General features: G+C 40.8%; 1 protein-coding gene across 1 annotated transcript; it reads left to right on the plus strand.

Annotated features, from left to right (window-relative positions):
• Positions 1 to 352: 352 nt before the first annotated feature.
• ABRACL (ABRA C-terminal like) lies at positions 353 to 8,161 on the plus strand. Its single transcript, XM_021553055.3, has 3 exons — positions 353 to 431; positions 2,765 to 2,831; positions 4,044 to 8,161. The coding sequence occupies exons 2-3, from the start codon at positions 2,771 to 2,773 to the stop codon at positions 4,226 to 4,228; spliced, it is 246 nt and encodes an 81-aa protein (XP_021408730.1). The 5' UTR covers positions 353 to 431; positions 2,765 to 2,770; the 3' UTR covers positions 4,229 to 8,161.
• Positions 8,162 to 21,704: the final 13,543 nt, after the last annotated feature.

Genomic DNA, 21,704 nt, shown 5'->3' on the forward strand with positions numbered 1-21,704 from the left:
ACAAAAACAGAATTCCCCCACATACATAGTCTCTATTTTAACATTAGGTTGTAACCTAAAACTACGTAAGATAATTAATATAGCATAACTTTCTAACATTACACCTATAATTTTCATTGTAACATTTGCGAAAAGCCAATCTTAAAATACGCAACTATCGCACCTAGCAAACTCAGTAACGCCCGTGCCGCGGGAAGAATTCACCCACGGCACGGCGCGGCACGGGGAGAGGGGTCCCGGCAGGGCAGCAGCACTCCGCTCCCGCAGCATCCCGGCCGGGCAGAGCCAAGATGGGCGGGAGCACCGCCCCGGGGCGGCGGGAGGCGGCGCGGCCCGGCGGGGCAGAGCCACCTCCGCCCGCCCCTCGCCGGGCCCGCCCGCCGCGGCCCCGCGGCTCCGCCGGCTCCGAGCGCCCACAGCAGCGGCAGCGGGTGAGTGCCGGCGGGCGGGAGCGGGTCGGGGACAGCCGTCCGTCCCTCCGTCCGACCGTCCGTCCCTCCGTCCGACCGTCCGACCATCCGTCCCTCCCTCCCTCCGCGCCGGGGCAGAGGCGCTGCCCGCGCCGCGGGTGCGGCTGCCGCTCGCCCGGGCGAGGCCGCTTCCCGGTGCTCCCTGCGCCGGCGGCGGCGGGAGCGGATCCCGCCGGGATGCGGGGAGGGAGCCGCGCTCTGCCTCGCAGCGCGGTGGGCGCCGGGGCCATCAGTGCCTGCGAGGGGACAGGTCGGCGCCGTGGGTGACAGATGCGTCCGCGCGGGTGTGTGCTCGCGGCGTTCGGCGCGTTCCTGCCATATAAGGAGAAGTTTAATTTCCATTCCACATACTGCCTTGCAACAGTGTATTGGCGTCAGGAGTACCAGAGTCTAATAGCTGGCGTGCACTTTTGATAGTCGGTGTGTTGAGCATCTACAGTATAAAACAAATATTTGAGTTTTGAAATGCCGAGCATCCCTACTCCTTGCTCAGCCATGCTCCTATGATCTCAAAAGTCTTGCCTAATAATGTAGAATTTAACATTTTTTGTTCTAAATAATGCTGTTTATATTGATGATGTACGTGTATGAAAATAATTAGGAATCAAAGTGAATTTAAAGAGCTGAACGTAAAAATGAGCCTTTAAAGTGAGAAGAACGTCTTTAAAGAGCAGATAATTATGCCGTTGTGATGACCAATATCAAAACTGGCGGTCTGACAAATAAAAGGAGTGTAAGCTTTCTAAGAGATGGGTCATATTTTCCTTGCTGACTTGATCTGTTTAGTGCAGAGTCCAACGAAATCCGGAAGTTTGTGGAGTTCACCTAAGGCAGTTGCAGCTGTGCAGCCCTGCTGCCCTGCCCTTTGCAGCGGTGGTCCCACGGCAGCACATCCAGTGTCAGTGTCACCTGTCGGTCTGCAGCTGATACCGTGCACTAGGGATGAACTTGTGGTTCACCTGGGGCTTTGCCCAGAACCCATGCTGATAATTAAGCTTGCTCAGTTTTGCATGTTAAGAAGAAAAAAATTTTTGCACGTTAATTTTGGATCTAAAAATCAGGCTGTGCTGCAAAGGATTTTTTTTCCTCTTGTGTAAATCATAAGGGGTCAGGAAGTGGAACTACATCACCTTTACCAATTTAATTCAATTAAAAAAAAAAAAAAGGAGGGGAAGCTTTTCTCTTAGGAAGAGTTTGTGATACATTCAAATGTCTACTTTTTAACTCCACTTTCATACTAGTGCAGAAGTCCCAGTTTCTTGAAATACTCACTGAACCCTTTTTAGCTAGTGCTCAGCTCCAGAAGCTCTCAGTGGCTTTTGTTCCAGGCTGCATTGTTGGCACTCGTGGAAGCTGCATTTGATGCTTTGCTTTGTTTGTGATGCCCAGTTTCTTGTGCTTACCTCAGTGCCAGTTTTTGCTTAAGGGCTTCAGCATCTAAAGGTTTCATTGTGTTGGTGCTGTTTTGCACAGGATAGGCCATAAAACACCATTCAGGTGTCTGCAGTTGTCAACCTTGGGCGCTTTGCAGCCAGGTAGTGTTGTGTGTAACTGTAGTGCTGCCAAATGCTGTGCTACATATGGCTAAACTGTTGTAAGACATTGGTGCAAATTGCTGAAAAGAGGTGCCCCAGATAGGTTTGGCAGTGTAGTGAATTCTCAGGATCATTTTGAATGGCAAAAATGTTGATGGCCTTAGGTCACTTGCATAGTTTGGATCAGTTCTGCTTTCAGTAGCAGGTATGCAGGAGTTGCTGTCCTTTCAGACACCATGTGTGTCTGTAACCAGCAATACATGTCTGCAGTATCTTCCCAGCATATGTAGAAAGCTGTGGTGTGGTTTAAGAAACCAAACCTACCACATATCCCAGAGAGAAATTTAAAGGCAGATGTTCCATTTTAATTGAGGCCATCGATGGAAAGTTGCAAAGCCCCTGAAGACCTGTAATGTTAGTGAGTTGCTCTGATTCTGTGGCAGCTTAAGCTCATTCCTTAAAACAAACAACTCTCCTCTTCCTTGACCTTTCCACATCTGTTATATTTTGAGACTGGCTCATTGTATTTATGTATAGAACGTAACAAGATTGTAACTTCTGTTCTGTTCCCTTCAAATGCAGAGCTGCAGAGGCTCTTTGTTCAAGACTAAAATCCTAGATTATCCTGTAGACGTTCATCTCCAGGCTACTGGGATTTATGAAGTGTTGTGACATTCCTAAAGAACTGAGAATGTGCCAGAACAGTGCAAAGGATTTACAGGATTCCTTATAAATTTCTAATTTTTCTTTTCCTTTTAGATCACAATGAATGTGGAACATGAAATTAGCCTCTTAGTTGAGGAGATTCGGCGGCTGGGGACCAAAAGTAAGTATTGTAGTATCTCTGTATGGATGTGGTCACAGTAGAGATGCATGTATGTACATACATGCCACCATGCATGCATGTCATACAAATGTAGTCATGCTACATCAAACTAAGTACTTGGCAAATTCAAATAAGCAGGTAACCTGAAAATGTGCATATGTACTTCATTTTGGACTGTAAGGTACTGCCTGGGTTCCATCCTTTAAAGTAGTTCTGTTATAAATTTAAGCATTTAAGCTTCTGCAGCAGAGAGGATATAGGCCTGAAATTCTGCTCCCTGAATCCTGAATCAGCCACGAGAGTTACCTTTTCTTTAGGCTTTCAATACTTGCTACAGTCACCACAGAAGAAAGCTGCACCTTCTCCTTCCACCTCCTTGCTTGGTAACTTCTTTACTTCAGAATTCATGTGTTTCAATTCTGTTCATGATCTTATTATTTGGAAAAAATTGGTCCACATGACTAAAACTAATCCAGGAGTTATATATGTAGTTCCAACTTCCTTAAATTTGCTTAGAAGGTACTATTTTCTCTTAAGATTGTTTTTCATTGCTAAAACTCCTATTTCTTTCCAAATATTTATGCAGTTTGTGGATGTGCTACCTGCTCCTATATGTCAGTTCTGGTGCCATTTGTTCAGTTCCACTTGTTTTTCAAAACCTGAATGCATATGTACATCTTGCATTTTGTATGACTGTATCTGCCTTTTAGGAATAACATGCCTTTAACATATCTTTTTAAATTTTTGCTTTGTGTGAAAATTCACATTGCAGCCTTTTCAATGTGACCCATAAAGATTAATGAGTGAAAAAAATATTTTAATGTATGGTTTAGATATAGGTTGGAGGAGCAGGGTGTTGGATTTAATCCTTATAGGTCTCCCTCAGTTTGAGATATTCTAGGATTTTAATTATTTAAAACTAATTTCCTCCAAACACTGTGAAGAGGTTCAATAGCCTGTGCTTGTCATAGGTTTCAGATCATCAATAAAAGTAAACAGAGCAGATATATGGTCCTTGATACAAGTGTCTGGAAGGAAAGGCAAAGTTAGATTAGGCAGGAGTTCTGTCTACTGTTTGTCATCAGCATTCATAATATGATCCCAAACAAACTGGAAAACACAGTGGAGCTTGCTTTCAATGTTCTCTGTGTCACCTTATCTTCCCAGTAATCTCCTAACTTGAAGGAAATCTATATTATGTCTTTTATTTAGATGCTGATGGACAAGTGAGCGTGAAATTCGGTGTGCTGTTTGCTGATGAGAAGTGTGCCAACCTCTTTGAAGCCCTGGTGGGGACACTTAAGGCAGCCAAACGACGGAAGATTGTCACTTACCAAGGAGAGCTGCTTTTACAGGGTGTTCATGACAACGTGGATATCATGCTGCTGCAGGACTGAGGCAGTGCTTCAGCTATGTGTTCATGGAATTGCTTGAAACAGTTTGATCAATCAAACGATTGTTTGATTTGCCACATACTCTTAATAAGGCTGATCATTCCAAGGCATTTTGATGTATTTTCTATATCTTTATAGTCAAAAGAAAACTGTCCTTTTTTAGAAAACATTTCCTTTTGTAAGTCTTCCTAAAATAGTACTGTATGTGAGTAATGTAAAATATGCCAGATCTTTTTCTCTTTTTTTTTTTTTGTCCTTTTTTTTTTTTTTTTTTTTTTTTTTTTTAATCTCAGGTAATTCTCTCTCTGGTTGTTATTTTCAACATGTGAAGAAGACGACTGGTAATTTAATATTTACAAATGAAAATGTGCCATGAAAGTATAAAATAGAAGCACATACTTAAATTTGTGTTACTCTTACTGCTTTGGTTTCTCTTTTTATTTGCAATCTGAAATGAAAGCAAACTGAATTACTGCAAGGAGCATATTTAGGCAACTGTTCAGAAAGCACAACAGTGAGATAGAAATAATTTTGCAGCGTGATTCAGTAGAAGAATGACTGGCCTTTGGATGACCAGATTGTGCAGAAAAAGCCATGAATGTTAAATGTACCTCATTCATCTGTGGCACAGTCATATACTTTCATTTTCTTGTCCTCTAGACTTGTGAAGGAAGTAGGTGAAGGTTCCCTGAATGCTTTCATGCAGTGTTAACTCGAAGTTAGTACAGCAGCTTCAGGCTGTGATTCTTTTCCTCATACAAGTCCTACTTTCTCTAAATCTCTCCAGGCAGATTGTGGCAGAGGAGGGGAAGAAAAAAAGCCTTTTTGATTGTTTTCTAGCTTACTGCCAAGTCTTTTTATCAGGTAGAAGTGTACCCTCCAGCAGGGAGAAAGTGTTGCTGCATAAGGAAAGCAGCCATGGGTAAGCAAGCTACTTACTGCTCTGTGCTTACACTCCACAGCTGCAGTTCTTAAAGTTGCAGGATAGGTGAATTTCCCTTAGCAGCCTTTTACAAGTGCAAAATTTGAAAAATTTGTTTGAAAAGTGTTTCCTCATTTACAGATCCAGCAAATACACGCATTGTTATGGAATCTCTGCAAAGCTGCGTAGTTCCAGCTGCTGCCCATTTCGTCTTGTTTTGTTCTGCTTTGTGCAACAGGAAAACAACTTAGATCCTGTGTGCAAACAGATCTGGGCTGCCTCTGCTTGTGCTGGCCCCAGAATCTGGAGAGCAGGGAAGTGATACGCAGAGAAACTTGAGCTGTCTGGGTCCAAGCCAGCTGGAGTGTGGGAGCAGAGCAGGAGCTCAGCACAGCTTACTGGCTCCAGTGCTCTGCCACTCTGGTGCAGCTCTTCTGCTTCCAGATCTGAGCTGGCAAGTGCCTGCACCCTTGTGCTCCTCAAGTAGAAAGAAGGGGGACAGAGACCCATGCCTCCTGCCAGAGGGGTGAGACCAGACAGCTGTGAGTTGCCAGATAACTACAGCTGATTTTTCTTCTGCTTCTATTTTGCTGCAAGGGACTGGATTGTCTGGATTCACAGAATAGCCTGAGTATGCTGACAGATACCAAGTGCTTTTTGATTGTCTGAGATGCCAGTTTTGGTACAGAGGGTACCAACCTATCCCAGACAGGAAGTAGCTCTCTGTGCAAGCCCATGACAGCTCTTTAAACTCTGAAGGGTTCAGCCTTGAAAATTTAGTAAAAACCAAACCAGTAAACGTAAGGCTCAGTGCTGAGTTGGAGCCAAAACAGGACTATGGAGAGACCTTTATGTCTCTCTTACTTTAGATTTATTTTAACAATACTAATAAAAGTGTTCAGGGCTTCTGGGAACACCATGTAAAAAGAGACAGAGAAACTTGGAATTAAAATAAATCTGTAACAATCAGAGGAGAATGTGGCTTGTGTACTGCCAGAGGCAGTTGAGTTTCATTTTCTCTCTGATTCTGAAAGCAGGAGAGGAACAATAGGAACAAGGATGTATATCTAAGAATTTGCCTCCAGTGCAAAGTTTAATCCAGTATCTACTGGCTTCAGAATTGCGTGGGGTTTTCACTTCAGGTTATATACAAGCACTGTTGACTTTGTAATTTATTTTTTTCCACAGAGAAAATCAAATACTAACATTTCTTCCCATGCATGGGACAACGTATCTTTTAAGGAAACAATTTCCACAGCAAATGGCCTGGACATGAGACGTAGTTCCTGAAGCACTTGATACAATAATAGAAAGCTGGGGGAAGGAATTAGCTATTTCTATAACCAGTAGTACAATCAGCACTCCTCTGTGATGCGTTTGTGATCTTGCCAGCTATGGGTCTGAAGGAAGTTTGCAGGTCAGCCAGGAGCACCAGTCATTCCAAAACAGAAAGTAATTCTGACTGTGGGGAAGTAGGAAGAATCAGAGATTTTGGACAACAGCATAAGATGTATCAGTGGCTGTGACCTGCCTTGGATAATGCTGGCAAATCAGTGGAAGTGTAGCTAGGCTAATTCAGTCTTCGTAAGATCTGAGAGCATGGTGGAAACTTGAAGAGAGGTTGGATGAGCTCCAGGCAAAGCTAACCGATACAATCTAAGATGTCACCTGTGCATGTCTTCAGATGGGACTGTTAGAGTAGCTGATGGAGTGTGTGCACTCACACTCACTCTGCTGTTTCTGTACAAAGTCCAGTAACTGGAGATAAATGTGCTTTTCAAAGGAGTTTTAACTAAGCTGTGAAGCTGCTGAGGTGCAGGAATGTATAACCTCTTGTAGGGGGGTGGTGACATCTTAAACTTTGCAGCTATTTCTTCTGTGAGCATAGTTATTTTAATTTTGTTTGTTTGTTTTGCTAGGAGCATGAGCAAAGCAAGGATTGAAATATATGCAACACTATATTTTATGTGCCTCTCTAATTGGAATGAATTTTGAAAATTCATGTTGTGTTTTGCTTGTTTCACATGTTCCCTCCAAAGCTTTGCAGGAGATAGTATTTCTGCTCTGAGGGATTTCACTTGATGACAGCAATGTCACTTTTGCCATTCATTCCTGTGTAAATCTTTGCCACAAAAAACAAAAACAAAAAAACCCCAAAAAACAAAAAACAAAAACAAAAACAAACAAACAAACAAAAAAAAAAACCAACACTTGAAGGAAATAATAATAAGAAGAGAAGCAGGAAGTTTTTACATACTGAAAACTTATTATATTGCCACTGATATTTAGTGGTTTAATTTTAAATTAGTTGGATGTTTTATAAATAGGCTGAGATTCTCCTCTACTCTGGCAGCACAAAATATTAAGCATGTTTAAACAGTTTCAGAGCCTTTGCTAAGATGGCACCACATGATTGTCACAGGACTGTCCTTATGGCTCAATACCAAAACACTAAAGCTTAATGATATCTTTGTATATCTCCACCTACTATATAAAACAGTCCTAAAAGTTTGTTCCACAGTCTCCAGCATAAGTTATGTTCAGAATTACTTGAAAATCTTTTGTCTGATAACATGGTAGGAATCATGCTTTCAAGGACTTAAAAAAAATCTTGTGTTTCTTTTGGAAACTGGCGAAGTCAGTAATTTTGCAAAATTCATTCTGCCTTTTCTATCAGCAGCAAAAACCACAGCAGTTTAGATCTCCTAATGATTTGATTTTTAATGCAAGATATCTTCATCATTTTGATCTGAAATGGCATTCTCAAAGAAAGTCAAGAGCAAGTTGAAGAGTTGCTCCAGTGCAATGATTTCCAGGATTCTGTATAGTCAGTATTTCCAGGTAACTCTAGTTTAAAAATAAGTCAAATGGGTTATTTGAGGATAAGTGCTTGACAGTGTTTCTGGAAAGCAGTGTTTCTAACATCTAGTTACATAAACTGCTTAATGTGAAATTATTCTAATAAAGTTTTCCTGAGGGTGGTGGTTCAGTTTAGTTCTGCCACTCTGAGTACAGCTCTAGTCACAAATGCTTATTTAAGCAGCCCAAACCAGTCTGCTTGCACACATTTTGAGTAATACACCAGAAGCAGCATTATCTTCTGGTGTAGCCTAGATGTCATTGCAGATTATGCTTATCTCTGCCAGAGCACCTGAGTGACTCAAATACAGCCTGGTAACCTAGAGAGGGAGTCGTTCGACCTACAAATGCTCTGCTGAGTCTTGTCACATCAGATCCAGATTAAAACTCCTTTCAGAGAAATGCTTAGAGTCAGACCTGAGCATTTTCCAGTACAGCATTTTCACAAATATAGAGCATTATGTCCATGACCTTGTTCCATTTTGAAGTTTCTTCCTGCACAACCACTGAAAGCTGAATGACACTAAGGGTTTTGCTGCCACCTTGCCATGCTTAAAGCTCTTCTGCAGAGAGGACAATGGTAGGTACCATGTAATTGTATATGCATACTATGCATACTTATTGGTACAACAGGTACTCAAAATCTGACTACTTTTTTCCCAGTCGGGAAACATGCAGTAAAATGACAATTATATTTGAATACAGTGATCTGCATTTCCTGGTCTTTGCTAAGTCTGCTAAATCCCACAGAAAAACATATTAGTAAAATTGATAGTCTGTATCTTGCAGAATTAGGTCTTTTTCAAAGTTTTGGTAATAGAAGACATATGCCTACCAGGTCTTCATTAGTCAAGAGGCCTTGGTCCATCTCTGCAGCTGATGTTCTAAAAAGCTTCCTTTATAAAATTATATTTTGGAGCCCAGTATGATTTTCTTGGAAATCTGCTTTCAGTTTTCTTAGGAGAAAAAAACAAAGTCAACAGTTATTGAAGACACTCACCACAATTCATCAGGACTTCAGCACCCTGAAGCAGTTCACACAGAAGTTAAGATACAAACATAGAAATAACTGTGTTCCAGGTAACTTCAGTGGCATGGGAATATTTAAATTCAAGTATGTGACATCTTGCAAGGTAGTCTAATAGCTCCAAATCCACAGGCACCAAAGGTTTCACTGGAAAACTTTGCTGGGAACCTAAAATCATGCAAACCTTCCTATACCCGGAGAAACTGCCACCTTGTCTCCACTGAGCACCAATGTGACACAGGGTGACACATGACCACAAGGAATCAAGACACACATGTCTAAAGTCAACCAAGGATGTGTGCTGGGAAGCTGGGACACTGAGTAGTCCTTAGCTTTATACAAAAATGTCTGTAATTTTCTCCTTAAGCACCCACTCAGACAACATTCATTATCTTGAGGAATTGGTTCTGGCCTGAAGGGGGTGAGAGCATCAGCAGTGGGTGGGTGCAAGTTGCTGCCAGGCCCCTGCATGGCACATGGTGTGCCAAAAAATGTCAGCAGGTGAAGAAAAATTGCTGTGTGAATAGCTGTGCCTCAGGCTCCTTGGGAAGCTGGTCTGTGCTTCTGTGTCAAGCAACACTGAGGTTGAACAGTTTGCTCAGCACCAAGAGTGAGATTCCCTAACCTGTGTCTTCGTGTCTGGAAAACAAAGGCTCTCTGTGTGCTCACATTTGCATTGTGTTCCACTCAAGCATGTCCAGCCAGCTGGCCCCATAGCAGGAATCTGCTGTAGTGGGACTTCTCAGAGTTGTTTTCTTCTCTATGAACACTTTTGGCAGTTTATAAAGTCATAGAATGTTTCAAGTTGGAGGGCACCCATAAGTTTGTAGCACACATTTCTTGGTTCCCTTTCAGACACCTTGCATAGTGAGAAAAAGATCTCCCAGTCATGCCTGGGACCCCATTCATAGATGTGCACCCTAGTATGGGTCTTGATGGCTTTATTGACATTACTGAATACATCTTGTCTCAAAAGTATAAGAACACGAGGCACAGAGAATGAAGGGTTAAAGCATGGCAACACCACAGTCCCACTGCCTTTGCTAAGTTTAGGCCTGCACAGGACGTGCTTCCCCTACATTTTGAAAGCAGCCAAAGACAGCAGGGTTTGCATTTGGATGTAAAAGTCAAACCTTCCTCCCTGCGGTCTGCAGCCCGCGCGCCAGCAGGATGTTGTGGTGGGTGACAGCCAGGGGTGAAGCCCTTCTGCAGAAAAGAAAACAAAACCAGTTCATGTCAGCAGAAGCAAGAGGGAGTAAATGATACAAACACAGCTAACTAAATGATACTGCAAATTTTTGCTTTATGGCAATCCAGACTTCTCGTGATCGTGCAAGCACATATTTTAAATTTCTGTTTTGAACAAAAAAAGAAACATCACTAAAGCTGTCTAGAAAACTCCTGACTTGAGCTGTTCCTTGCAAGTCGAATGTGTTGCTATCAAGTCTCATGACAGTTTCCTTTAAATTTCAGAAACAAAACTAATCATTTTTGCATTGTTAGTTACAGACAATGTCAATAATCTTGGCCAGTTAATGATATCTTTAGGGTAAAATGCAGACAGTTGGCATTTTATCCATTTATAATAATTTTTTAAATGGCAGTGCCATCCCTTCTCTCCCTCTCTGCCTCTCCCACACACACTCAGCATTTTATGAGTCAGGCTGCAAGAATATCAAGAGGCTGATGCAAAAATTAGAATTTGGAAAGTTCTTTTTTAAAGAATACTTGAGGTACATTTTCTTTGCCTTCTTTACTTTTCTGGTCATATTTCCCAGCTGCTGTCTGCAGTACAAGAGTAATGTTTTCATTAAATCTAATATCTTGAGGGTATTGTATGGCTAAGGTGAAGCCACAAAAGAAATACATTTTCTTTGCATCAAATTTCTAAGAATGATTCTGTATCTTATAGAATCTTTATTTTTGCAAGCATCTAGAAGCCAGTGGGGCAGTTCATATGAGATCAAACCATGTATTAGGCTGTGAATATAGAAGCAAAGAAGCAATAAGTGTGAAAATCTTGAGTTTTATTACTGCACTCACTATCTAAGCACATTCCCATCCTCAGCACAGATCATGTGTGAGCCACCCATGCGTTACATCATTATCCTGTGGCTTCACAACCACAGTAGCTGGGGCTACCATACCACTAAACCAGATGGTACCAAGGCCACAGCTTGGACATAAAATCATACCCTAGACACATCTGTCTCATGAGAATGGTTTGTATTACCAGTTTAACCCATTACCATTACCATTTAAAAAAATCTACCTGGCATGAGCTGTGTTTCAGGTTTAAAGGTTCATTGGGTTAGTACAGCTGTGAAGGCTGCTGAGTGATCTGGTCACCTGGTTGCTGGAAGGCAGCAAGCCTGGGGGAGAAGCTCAGAGAAAATTTGAGAAAATCTGAGAAAATCTGAGGTTCTACTGGGTGCTCTGCCCAGGCTTGCCCATGGTTATGAGAAGACTCTGCTCCAGAGACACTGTTGTCTCCACCATGGATGCACCATGTAGTTCCTCCTCACCTGGAGGTCCACAGTGTGAGGGGTGAGCATGATACTTCCACCTCCCAGCCCTGAGATGTGCCTTTTGGGGTGACTATCCAAGACAGTGACTATCTCTGCCCTTGTTGGAGAAAATAAAGTGTGAGTTTGTGCCTCTATAACACCAGCAGTCCATTTTACAGGTACTTATTCTCTTTTGTTTTAGTATCTCTAGGGTATGCCCAAACAACATAACCGTACCTATTATAGTACAAAATATCTCCATCTTTGCATAATGGGTAGACAAAACAACCTTTTGCATTCTTAGCCCAAAGATCTCAGAAGATGTTCTCATTAAGGCATATGTTCACAGATCCTATCCCTATGACTTTTCTGGTAGCACCAGGGCTTTTTGGTGGAAAATCTCCAGAGTAAGTATTGTTCCTTTGAATTTGTCCAATTATGCACCACAAAGCCAGTCCTGACTGGAACATCGGTTTTACAGAAGTAATGGTGCAAATGATAGTATAATCTAGACTTTCATTTAGTTGCTTTCCAAATATTTTTCTTGTCAGACTTTTTATTTTCCACTATTACAGCAAAAAGATTTTTAAAAATCCATGTAAGACATTGTTTTGCACTGGGTTAGTGGTAAGGTGTGAGAGAGATGAAGAGAAATACAGTGCAGGGCTCTTTCTGGATTTCAGAAAGAATGGCTGACAACAAGTAGATTAATAAAATAGCCCTTTGAATAAGAAAATAAAGAGAGAAACATAGTATGTAATACTTAAGTCCCCACAGAATCAGACAGGCCCCATATGTATTTTCTCAGGGCAGAACCTTCTAAGGAAAGGTTCTTCCTTTATGATCCTTTAAGCTAGTAAATAATTTCCTTATAAAAAACCCAAGTCTTTTCCTGAAGGTTGATTTCATGAGAGCTTTTCACAGCACTTTCAGATGAGGCCAAGGCCAAACAGGATTATATAATTGCTGGTACCAAGGGCAAGCTGCCCACAGGCTCCTCTCTGAATAAGTTTGTCCCATGGTTGAGGCATCAATCTGTGCAGCACAGCTAAGGCTGAAGGCCATGGTGGATATGCAATGTGGCACAGCACAGCCTGGGACTGCTCAGGTTTGCTGTGAAGGGCAATTGATTCCTTGATGCACAACCTCCTCCTGGTTAGGATCACTACAGAGATGAATTCTAGTTGATTCCTTCTAACACTCCTCCTTGTCTCACTTCTGAAATGAACTCATATAATGTACCAGTGAAAATGCGAAGAAAAATTGGGGAAGTACATTCAGATGTTGTTTTCAAGTAGAGGAACTGGTCTTCATGAGAGCTTGAGTGTTTCATGTCTGGCATGAAAATTAAAAATTGTCCCAATGGGAATTTTGCCAAATACACATTTTCTATGATGTAAAAACTACATCGTATCACATAGAGTTAGGACATCAAAATTTACCTAATCCTGCTTGGTGTCATGTGCTGTTTCTGGGCCTTCCTCTTGCAAAATTTTGGTCTTTTCTGATTTCCAGAGCTGCCAGATACTCTAATATTGGCCCATTTTTTACTGACTCAGACTTTTCTCCACCCTGTCATGTCTAAACGGTCAATTCACCACCCATGGACCAGACTGAGGGAGCTGTGGTTACAGTCAGGGAGGAAGTGTGCAGCAGTGGCAGGGTTTCATTTTGTAATACTCACTTGCTTTATTCCAAAAGACATGCTCTTTCCTTTAGTGTCCTGCCTTTATTTTTCACAGAAATTTCATTTCCTACATGGTGGAACAAGTGAAGCAATGAGCCTCATTAATTCCCAAACTGGCTTCTTTTTCTTATCACTGTTCTCCCTGTATGACAAGATCCCTGTAGAAAAAAAAGAATAATATTTAATTATGGGTTATCATCAATTGTACATACACTAGAATTCAAATTAAGGCTCTATGGAAGATGCCTTTTATAATTCTAGAGTGTTTAATCTCGTTCTAAAGCGTATCATGGAAGTGTTGTATGATGAATCTATACACTCATTGATAAGCATTATCTCCATGTTGATAAGCATTTCTACATACAAATCCTTCACTAGGAAGATAGAAAACAGGTCTCACTCTGGATCTGTGTATGAGTTGTTGGTAGCACACTCTATTCCACCCCTTCACAAAGGCTTGTGCTCCATTATTTTGGCACGATACTGATGGGGCAAATGCAGATGGCCAAAGGACTCTAGCAATGTGAAAAATGCTTGTCATCCAAGCTTGAGTGGAGCTCCAGAGGAAGCAAGGCAGCGCCCATGTCACTGCTCCCTGCTCCAGACTTGCAAAGGCCTGCCACGAGGCACAGGTAGCAACTGAGCTCCTCCAGAAAAGGCCAGATATCTTTTGCAATAGCAAAAACGAATCAAGCTAAATATGTAGCTTCTCACAACTTGCACATAAAAGTTCAGTTTGCTCTCTCTTGTCATTCTGACTGTTCTAAGTCATGGCAACTAAGTCATGGCAAAAGGCAGGGAAATTTCTTCAGAAGAATGATTTTGGTGTGCTTAAAATTTGGTAAACTTAGAAAAGTGTTTTATTCCTTTTTTCCCTTTTCCAATGGCTTTTAGAAGCAAATGTAATCTTTAAACACATCCTGTCTGATCCTGTGTCATTAATGACATCTTACAGAGCATCACCAATCAACAGCTGTTTGTTCCTAAATCCTTTTTTAGGGATTTCCTTTCTTAGCATTTCATATTAGCACAGTACAAGATCTCAGAGAGCGTGAGACTTTTATAAATAATACATAAACTGGATGCAAAATTTGTTTCCCCTCCAGTCCTCAAGACTGCCTATGATCAAGGTTAGGGGATGAGATGGTAAAGATTATAGTTTTCCTACACTCTGGCTGATGTTGCTTATAGGAATGAAGCTGCTGTGCTCCCACTTTTTTCCACTTCCATTTTATGTAACTTACACAGTTTTGTAAGTGTTCTTGATCTTTCCATCTTTTTTTCCATCCTTATTACAGCTTCTTGTGGAAGGAAGAATGTTGTCTCTCCAGCTTCTTTTCCCTTGCAGAACAAAGCATTCCTCCATTGTGGCTTTGCATTTCACACAGATGGCAAAGTTACATACAATATTAGTAGATCAAAAAAGGTGTTTGAACTCAGTTTGCACAACAGCAGGTGATTACATCAAATGCAAACTGCTGTATGATTAAACCTAATATTTCTAAACATATGCTGAGATAGAAAGGGTAAGTTTTATTGGAAGTTTTCCAGGAGAAATAATTTGATTTTGCAGCTTATATTTTGATGTTTATTGAACATGTCTCAATCAGAGTTGTAAGATTGGGCTCAATATATTCAAAGTGGTTTGAATCTTTCAAGATCATGTCTTTTTTCCATTTCCAAACCCAATGGCTTCAAATCATCACATTCCACCACAGCTGAAGTGATTTATGTATCTTAGCAGTGCTGCAAACTGCAGTCTTCTATCCTGGAACTCTCTCCACAAAGTATTAATGTTCCCCAATGATTTCAAATCACTTCACACACTATAAAAAAGGCTAGGTGATTAACACTCTTAAAAACTCCTTATGCTTGGCAGAGATTTACATTTATATCCTAGGCATGTAGAAAACCAGGCTGATACTAACCAAAAGATGTACTATTTTGTACCTTTGAATGTAAAAGGTATTTCCTAAGCTCTTTTGCTCTGCTAGTCAGCTAAATGTGTCAGAGTCTGTAAAATTACACTCTGCCTCTCAACTTCAGCAAATTCTCATAAAAAAAGCTGAGAAAACTGGTGAGAATTTTTGGCATAGAATGCAAACTCTGCCACTATTAAATTATATTTCCCTAAGCTAAATACTGTTTATCACTACCCTTTCTTCTCCCCTTTTTTCCTCTATGACCTGTAGAGAATCTCCTTTTCACCATGGGATATTGTTTATGCAGACAAGGGGATGGCTCTGAGACCATACAAAGCAGATCCAAAGCTGCATTCAAGAATTAGAGTAAATCCACTGGTTTTCTCCCTCCTCCTCCCTTTCTATGATCTGGTAAAATGAGGAGACACAGAATAAGTGCATGTGAGGTGGGATCAGTGGGTGTTGATGTGTTGGCTAGAAGAAGATAGACCTTCCAGATTTTTTGCCAATGGATACAAAAGTATTTGCACAGGTGGAGTAAGAACAGTCCACTGTGGCAATTTTTCTCTTCTTTCTTCTTTCTTTCTTTCTTTCTTTCTTTCTTTCTTTCTTTCTTTCTTTCTTTCTTTCTTTCTTTCTTTCTTTCTTTCTTTCCTTTCTTTCTTCCTTTCTTTCTTTCTTTCTTTCTTTCTTTCTTTCTTTCTTTCTTTCTTTCTTTCTTTCTTTCTTTCTTTCTTTCTTTCTTTCTTTCTTTCTTTCTTTCTTTCTTTCTTTCTTTCTTTCTTTCTTTCTTTCTTTCTTTCTTTCTTTCTTTCTTTCTTTCTTTCTTTCTTTCTTTCTTTCTTTCTTTCTTTCTTTCTTTCTTTCTTTCTTTCTTTCTCTTTCTTTCCTTCTTTCTTCTTTCTTTCCTTCTTTCTTTCTTTCTTTCTTTCTTTCTTTCTTTCTTTCTTTCTTTCTTTCTTTCTTTCTTTCTTTCTTTCTTTCTTTCTTTCTTTCTCCTTTCAATGCAGAACGAGTTATCCTTTCACTTTCTGGAAAGGAAAGGGCAAAGCTTATTGCCTTCCCCAACTAGCTTTGAGCACATACAAAATCTGTCAAAATCTGTCTCCTCTATTCTTGTGAACATAAATACAACCTTCACTCGTGCTGGTTCTGTCTTGGAGATGAACTCCTCCAGTTGGTTCAAATTATTTTATCTTCCTTATATTCATTTTGCTCTACCACACTTTTTGGTGTTAGCTCTTGCTACTAGCCCTCCTGAATGGAAATGTCAAAATCTGTGAGTTTGCCTTGTCTCATCAGACTGGGGCTAAATTCAGTTGTCAGCACATTGCTGCCACTATGGTCAAGTGCTATTCAAGGCTACAATGAAGGGCAGTATCAGCCACGTACAATATTTGTGGTGCAAAGTGCAAAGCTTCTTGATGAAAGAATTCCTTCCTGAGTATGTGGCTAGGTGATTTCAGGCTACCAACAACCCTGAGAGCAAACAAGCTGAACCACATAGTTCTTTTGCAGCACAGAGAATTACTGATTTGTTGGTAGGGAAAAATAAAACATCAGATCCCCCAGAGCACTAGGTTTGTCCAAGCAACTTATTTTATCTGCTGTGTTTGAAGGTTTAAAAAATTATTTCTTTATTTATTATATTGCCTTTCTTTGTCCTGTAGGGAAATGAAAATTCTGCAAATTGAACCATACCTGCATATGTATATCAAGACAGATAATCTCATGGTCCTACAAGCAGAGTCTGTAGGATGAATTGAGCTATAAAAACAGGAGCAAGAAGTTTGTGTTGGCTTGCCTTTGGAAAAAGTAGTCAACTATGGGATCTGTAAAGATCTCACCGTGATGCCTCTGAGATTAAGGAAAATCCAGGCTGTTGGTTTTATTTTTTAATGGGAAGCTTTTAATCTTCATATGTGTTTTGGATGCACACATAGGAAATTTGGAAAATTAAACAGAAATGAAACATTAGCTGGTCTTCAAAGCTCGTCACTGTTATTTTTTGTGCCTGCTATTGTGCCGCTATACAAGCAATACAGAACCCCCAAGAACTACTGCGTGGGGCTCCTCATTTCCTCTCAGCAAAGAACAAGTTACAAGTATCCAAAAGCTAGGAAGTGCAATCTGTTCCTCCCAGAGAGGGTCCAAGGGATACCATGGCAGGTGGGCTGCCACTTTCCCCTGTTCCAGAGGAGCTAGCTTGAGTTTAACTCCGATGAAGATCAGTTCTTTTGCCTGAGGGAAGCAGGATGAAAGCTAGTGCACTGGAGAGCTTGGATAGCTATTTCCTGGTCCTGGCACCAGCCACAGCTCTTTCTGTGACAGCTTGATGACTCGTTTTTCCTATATGCAAGATGAATGTTTCAGTATTTACTTACTTGGCAAAGAGAAATGATGATTAATTTGTCTTGGTTTTTGCAGTCTGATGCACAGAGTGTGATTAGTTGCAATGTGTGTACACATCACCCCCCAGCAGCATGAGCATGAACCTCAGCAGAAGCAGCTGCTTTTAACCATGCAGGGAGGTGCCTGCATTTTCCCTTCCTTGTTTCCACACAAAGGTGGTTGTTTGTTTTTTATGTGAAGGTTTAGTGCAGGTATGGGTGTTTTGAAATCCCATGGTTAACCATTCCCTAACTTCTGGGCTGGCCCTTTGCATGGTGATGAAGATCTAGTGAATGTCATCTGGCAGTCTTAAGGGGCCAATTGTATTACAGATTGCCCAGGAATATCATCTGCATCCTTCTATCAGGGCCATACCTCACATGAAGACAAATTTCAATCTAATTGTAAAAATATTCTTTGAGTACAATGAGAAATAATACAAGAAGTTTGTGATGACAACAATATAAATCAGCACAGCAGTCAATGGGATCACCCCACAGGCCACTCATCCATTTACTTCCATTAACTGGTGTTCATTCTGTGACTTCATTACTTTTCCCTGCTTTACTGCAAAGGATTTACAGGTCTGGACATTAAATCTATCTGACTTCTGTAACAGAGTAGTAAACAACACTGCAATCTAAATTTAAACTCAATACCTGAGAGACCTACTCTTTCAGATTAGAGATAAGGGAATTTAGGGAGAAAAAAAATGCTCAGCTCTTCCGAGACTCTTCATCTCTTCTCAGTGTTTCCAAAGACTAAATATCACCTTCACACTTTCTGCCCTTTTCATCATGTGCCTGGAGCTATACTCCATAAATTTCATATGGATTCACTAGAATTACTAGATCTTGTGGTTCCAACACCAGCTTTTCCTTTCTGTAATGCAGAGGCCTATATTACAAAAAAGAGAGAAGGACCCTAAATGATCTGCTCCCTTAGTCTTACTCAGAGATATCAAGGGATGATGGCAAATTAGAGAATAAAAAAGACATCTCCATTTCTTTTTCTAGTGTCTCCTTTCTGGTTGGTAGCAGATTTTTTTCTGCTGGAAATTACATATATACTACAATTTCATTATTATCATTTACAGTGATTTCATGCATGTTCCCTGGTGTGAAACTCGGCAATATCCAACACACTTCTCTTTTGGAGGTTGACAAAGACTTCTTACAGAAAGAAAGACCTTTCAGCCTGTGACAGGAATGGCAAAGGCTGTGCCAAGTAGAGATGCTGATGGCATTTTTGTACCACCTTCATGTTATTTATTACTTTTATCCATCCTCATCGTACCCAAGTCATCCCAAATACTTATTGTGGCAGAAGGGTACTGAATTGTTACCTAATGGAGTCTGCTCCTGAAAAATCACAAACCTCAGATGTTCAAAGTAGCAACCAGGCCCAGAGAAACTAACGCCTTCGTATTAAGTGTATGTTTCTGTGGCAAAGCAAGTACATTGGGCATCCTCTTATCTCCTCCTTTTTGAGTTTTCAGGTTGCCATGCAAGCTTTTTTTCAATTTTTCACTAAAATTATCTGCAGTGGCCTCTTTTAGCTTAATGCTGGTCCCAGCAGCGGGGGCTTTGAGAGAGGCATCAGTTTGCAACACCCACTGCTGGGATTGTGTCTCCATGCAAGCAGCCCAGGGGGGCCCAGGAGGGAGGGGGACAAGCCAAACATAAGCTACGGTGCGAGCAAGCAGGGAAGGTGGTGCTGGGAAAATCTCCTGGGATCTTGCTGTTCCAAGTGTTGGCGGGTGGCCATGCCAGACCCCCTTCTGAGAAGCTGTCTCCAGCTTGCTGGTTTTGCCTTGTTCAAGGAAGTAAAGTTTTGTACATTATTTGTAAACAAGTGGAGCTCTGTCAAAAACACCCACTTCTCTTATCATTACTTTTCTTACCAGAAAATTACTACAGAACCTTGAATTTTGGCTAGGCATGGAGGTTAAAATACAAAAAGAAGATAAATCCTAATTGAAACGCACAAGATCTGCTTGGTTCTCTTCAGGCGTCCTGCAAAACTAATTTTCTTTTCCTCCTTACCCCCTGCCTGAGGCACCCATTGTCTATAATTCAGGATTCAGTTGGGAAGGTAATTTCTCTTGGAAGCCATCCTTTCTTGTTATTTCTGATTTTTTTTTTCCCCTGGAACTTGACATTTGTGGGAAATACTAATGTTATCTGAGTTTGATATAATTTGGGTCAAAGCTGAAAATGAAAAAGAAAAAAAACATATTGTCCTTGAACTGGGAATATGACCTTTTCAGGCAACTTCATGTAACTAGAACACTTCTGAATTACTGTATATATTTTTGTGTAATTTCAGGATAGCATTCTGAGAAGTTCCTCTGTAAATGCATAATGCCATTGATTTTTTAGTGTAAGGCTTGATTTTAACTATGCATTTCAAGGAATTTTCCAAAGAACATCCATATAATGGTCCTTATTCTAAGGAATGTGAGATTTTAAACTTATGAGAGAGGATTATTTGCTCAACATCATACTATAAAGGTGTGTAATTGTTGGGAAGAGAAAGCAGAACTTCTGTAAGGAAAATCAATAATTCACAGAACATATGCAGCAGACCCTATCCCTATATCTCAGCATGAACTGATAGTTTAGTTGGCTATGTACACAATTTTGAGTCACTAATACAGAGCCTATTGGAATTAAAGCAATTTCAGAATTACCTCTCCCAAAGCTTGCAGTTCCATTTATTAATGAATTTTAGTTATGTTTAGATGTTTAGATGTTTACAGCATCCCATTTGTCTTATTCTGTTGGCATGTAAAAGAACAAAATTTATTATTCTTCAGACCTGAGTCTATATAAAGAATGACACCCTATTGGCATATAAAACTGGGAAAATATGAAATAACTAAGCTGCCTTTGGCAGCTACTGATTCAAGTTGGGTTAGTAGAAAGAGAAAGGTCAAAGTACTGGCAAATTCCTTCTCTCATCCAGAGGGAAGTGAGCAGAAACCTCAGAGGCAGATGTGGAATTCTGACTGATAATATAACAGACTGACCTGAGAATGTGGGGGAGGAAAATCCAATTGATTTAAGTAAAATGTAACAGACATAGCTATGAGTAGGTTTTGTCTTTATTTAATAATAATGAAAAATGTTTAAAAGTAAAGCAATTAGTTGAAAATTATTAATTTAAAGATAATTAGTTGGAAGAGATCTGTGAATGACATCATTAAGGCTAAGAAAATATTTCTGAGTTAAAAATAAAGAGTATTTTCTCTTTATTTTTACATTGCTTTCATACAATTGCAAATTATATCTCTTCCTTTGCTACAACACATCTTGTTCAAAGCCATTTTTAAAAGCCTCACAGTTAATGTTTTGGTGAACAATAGGACTTGAAACCATAACCAGAAATCCCTGAAAACCAAGAAGGTCTTGTTCACTTTTTAAATGGGAAATGATGGATTTCATGCTTCTGAAAGCAAATGACTGCATCCTCAGCCAAGACTTCAGAGGCCTCATGACATTTAGTACGCAATTTTTCTCTTCTTTCCTATGCCATCAGTTAATTATGAACCTCTCCTCTCCTCTCCTCTCCTCTCCTCTCCTCTCCTCTCCTCTCCTCTCCTCTCCTCTCCTCTCCTCTCCTCTCCTCTCCTCTCCTCTCCTCTCCTCTCCTCTCCTCTCCTCTCCTCTCCTCTCCTCTCCTCTCCTCTCCTCTCCTCTCCTCTCCTCTCCTCTCCTCTCCTCTCCTCTCCTCTCCTCTCCTCTCCTCTCCTCTCCTCTCCTCTCCTCTCCTCTCCTCTCCTCTCCTCTCCTCTCCTCTCCTCTCCTCTCCTCTCCTCTCCTCTCCTCTCCTCTCCTCATCCATGCAATAAAAACCCAGAATCTGCATAATCCTAAAACCTCTAAGCTGTCTGGTGCAGACCAGTTCCTGTGGTTACAAGCAGACCCAATGGAATGGGCTCCCTGTTGGCTCCAGGGTCTTTGTAGGGCTGAAATATACTGTGGGCTCCTTTTTGGCATCCATACATTTTTTTATCAGGCACTGGCTATAGCTGCTGCAGTTAGTCACAATTTAACCTATATGCTGGAACAAAGATTTTGGTGGATGCTGATAGCGGGGTGGGGGGGTGGGGGGGGGGGGGGGTGATTCACTACCTGGCATTATCTGACTGTACCAGTCAGC

Source organism: Lonchura striata, chromosome 3, assembly GCF_046129695.1.
Source record: "Lonchura striata isolate bLonStr1 chromosome 3, bLonStr1.mat, whole genome shotgun sequence".
In the NCBI taxonomy this organism is placed as follows: domain Eukaryota; kingdom Metazoa; phylum Chordata; class Aves; order Passeriformes; family Estrildidae; genus Lonchura; species Lonchura striata.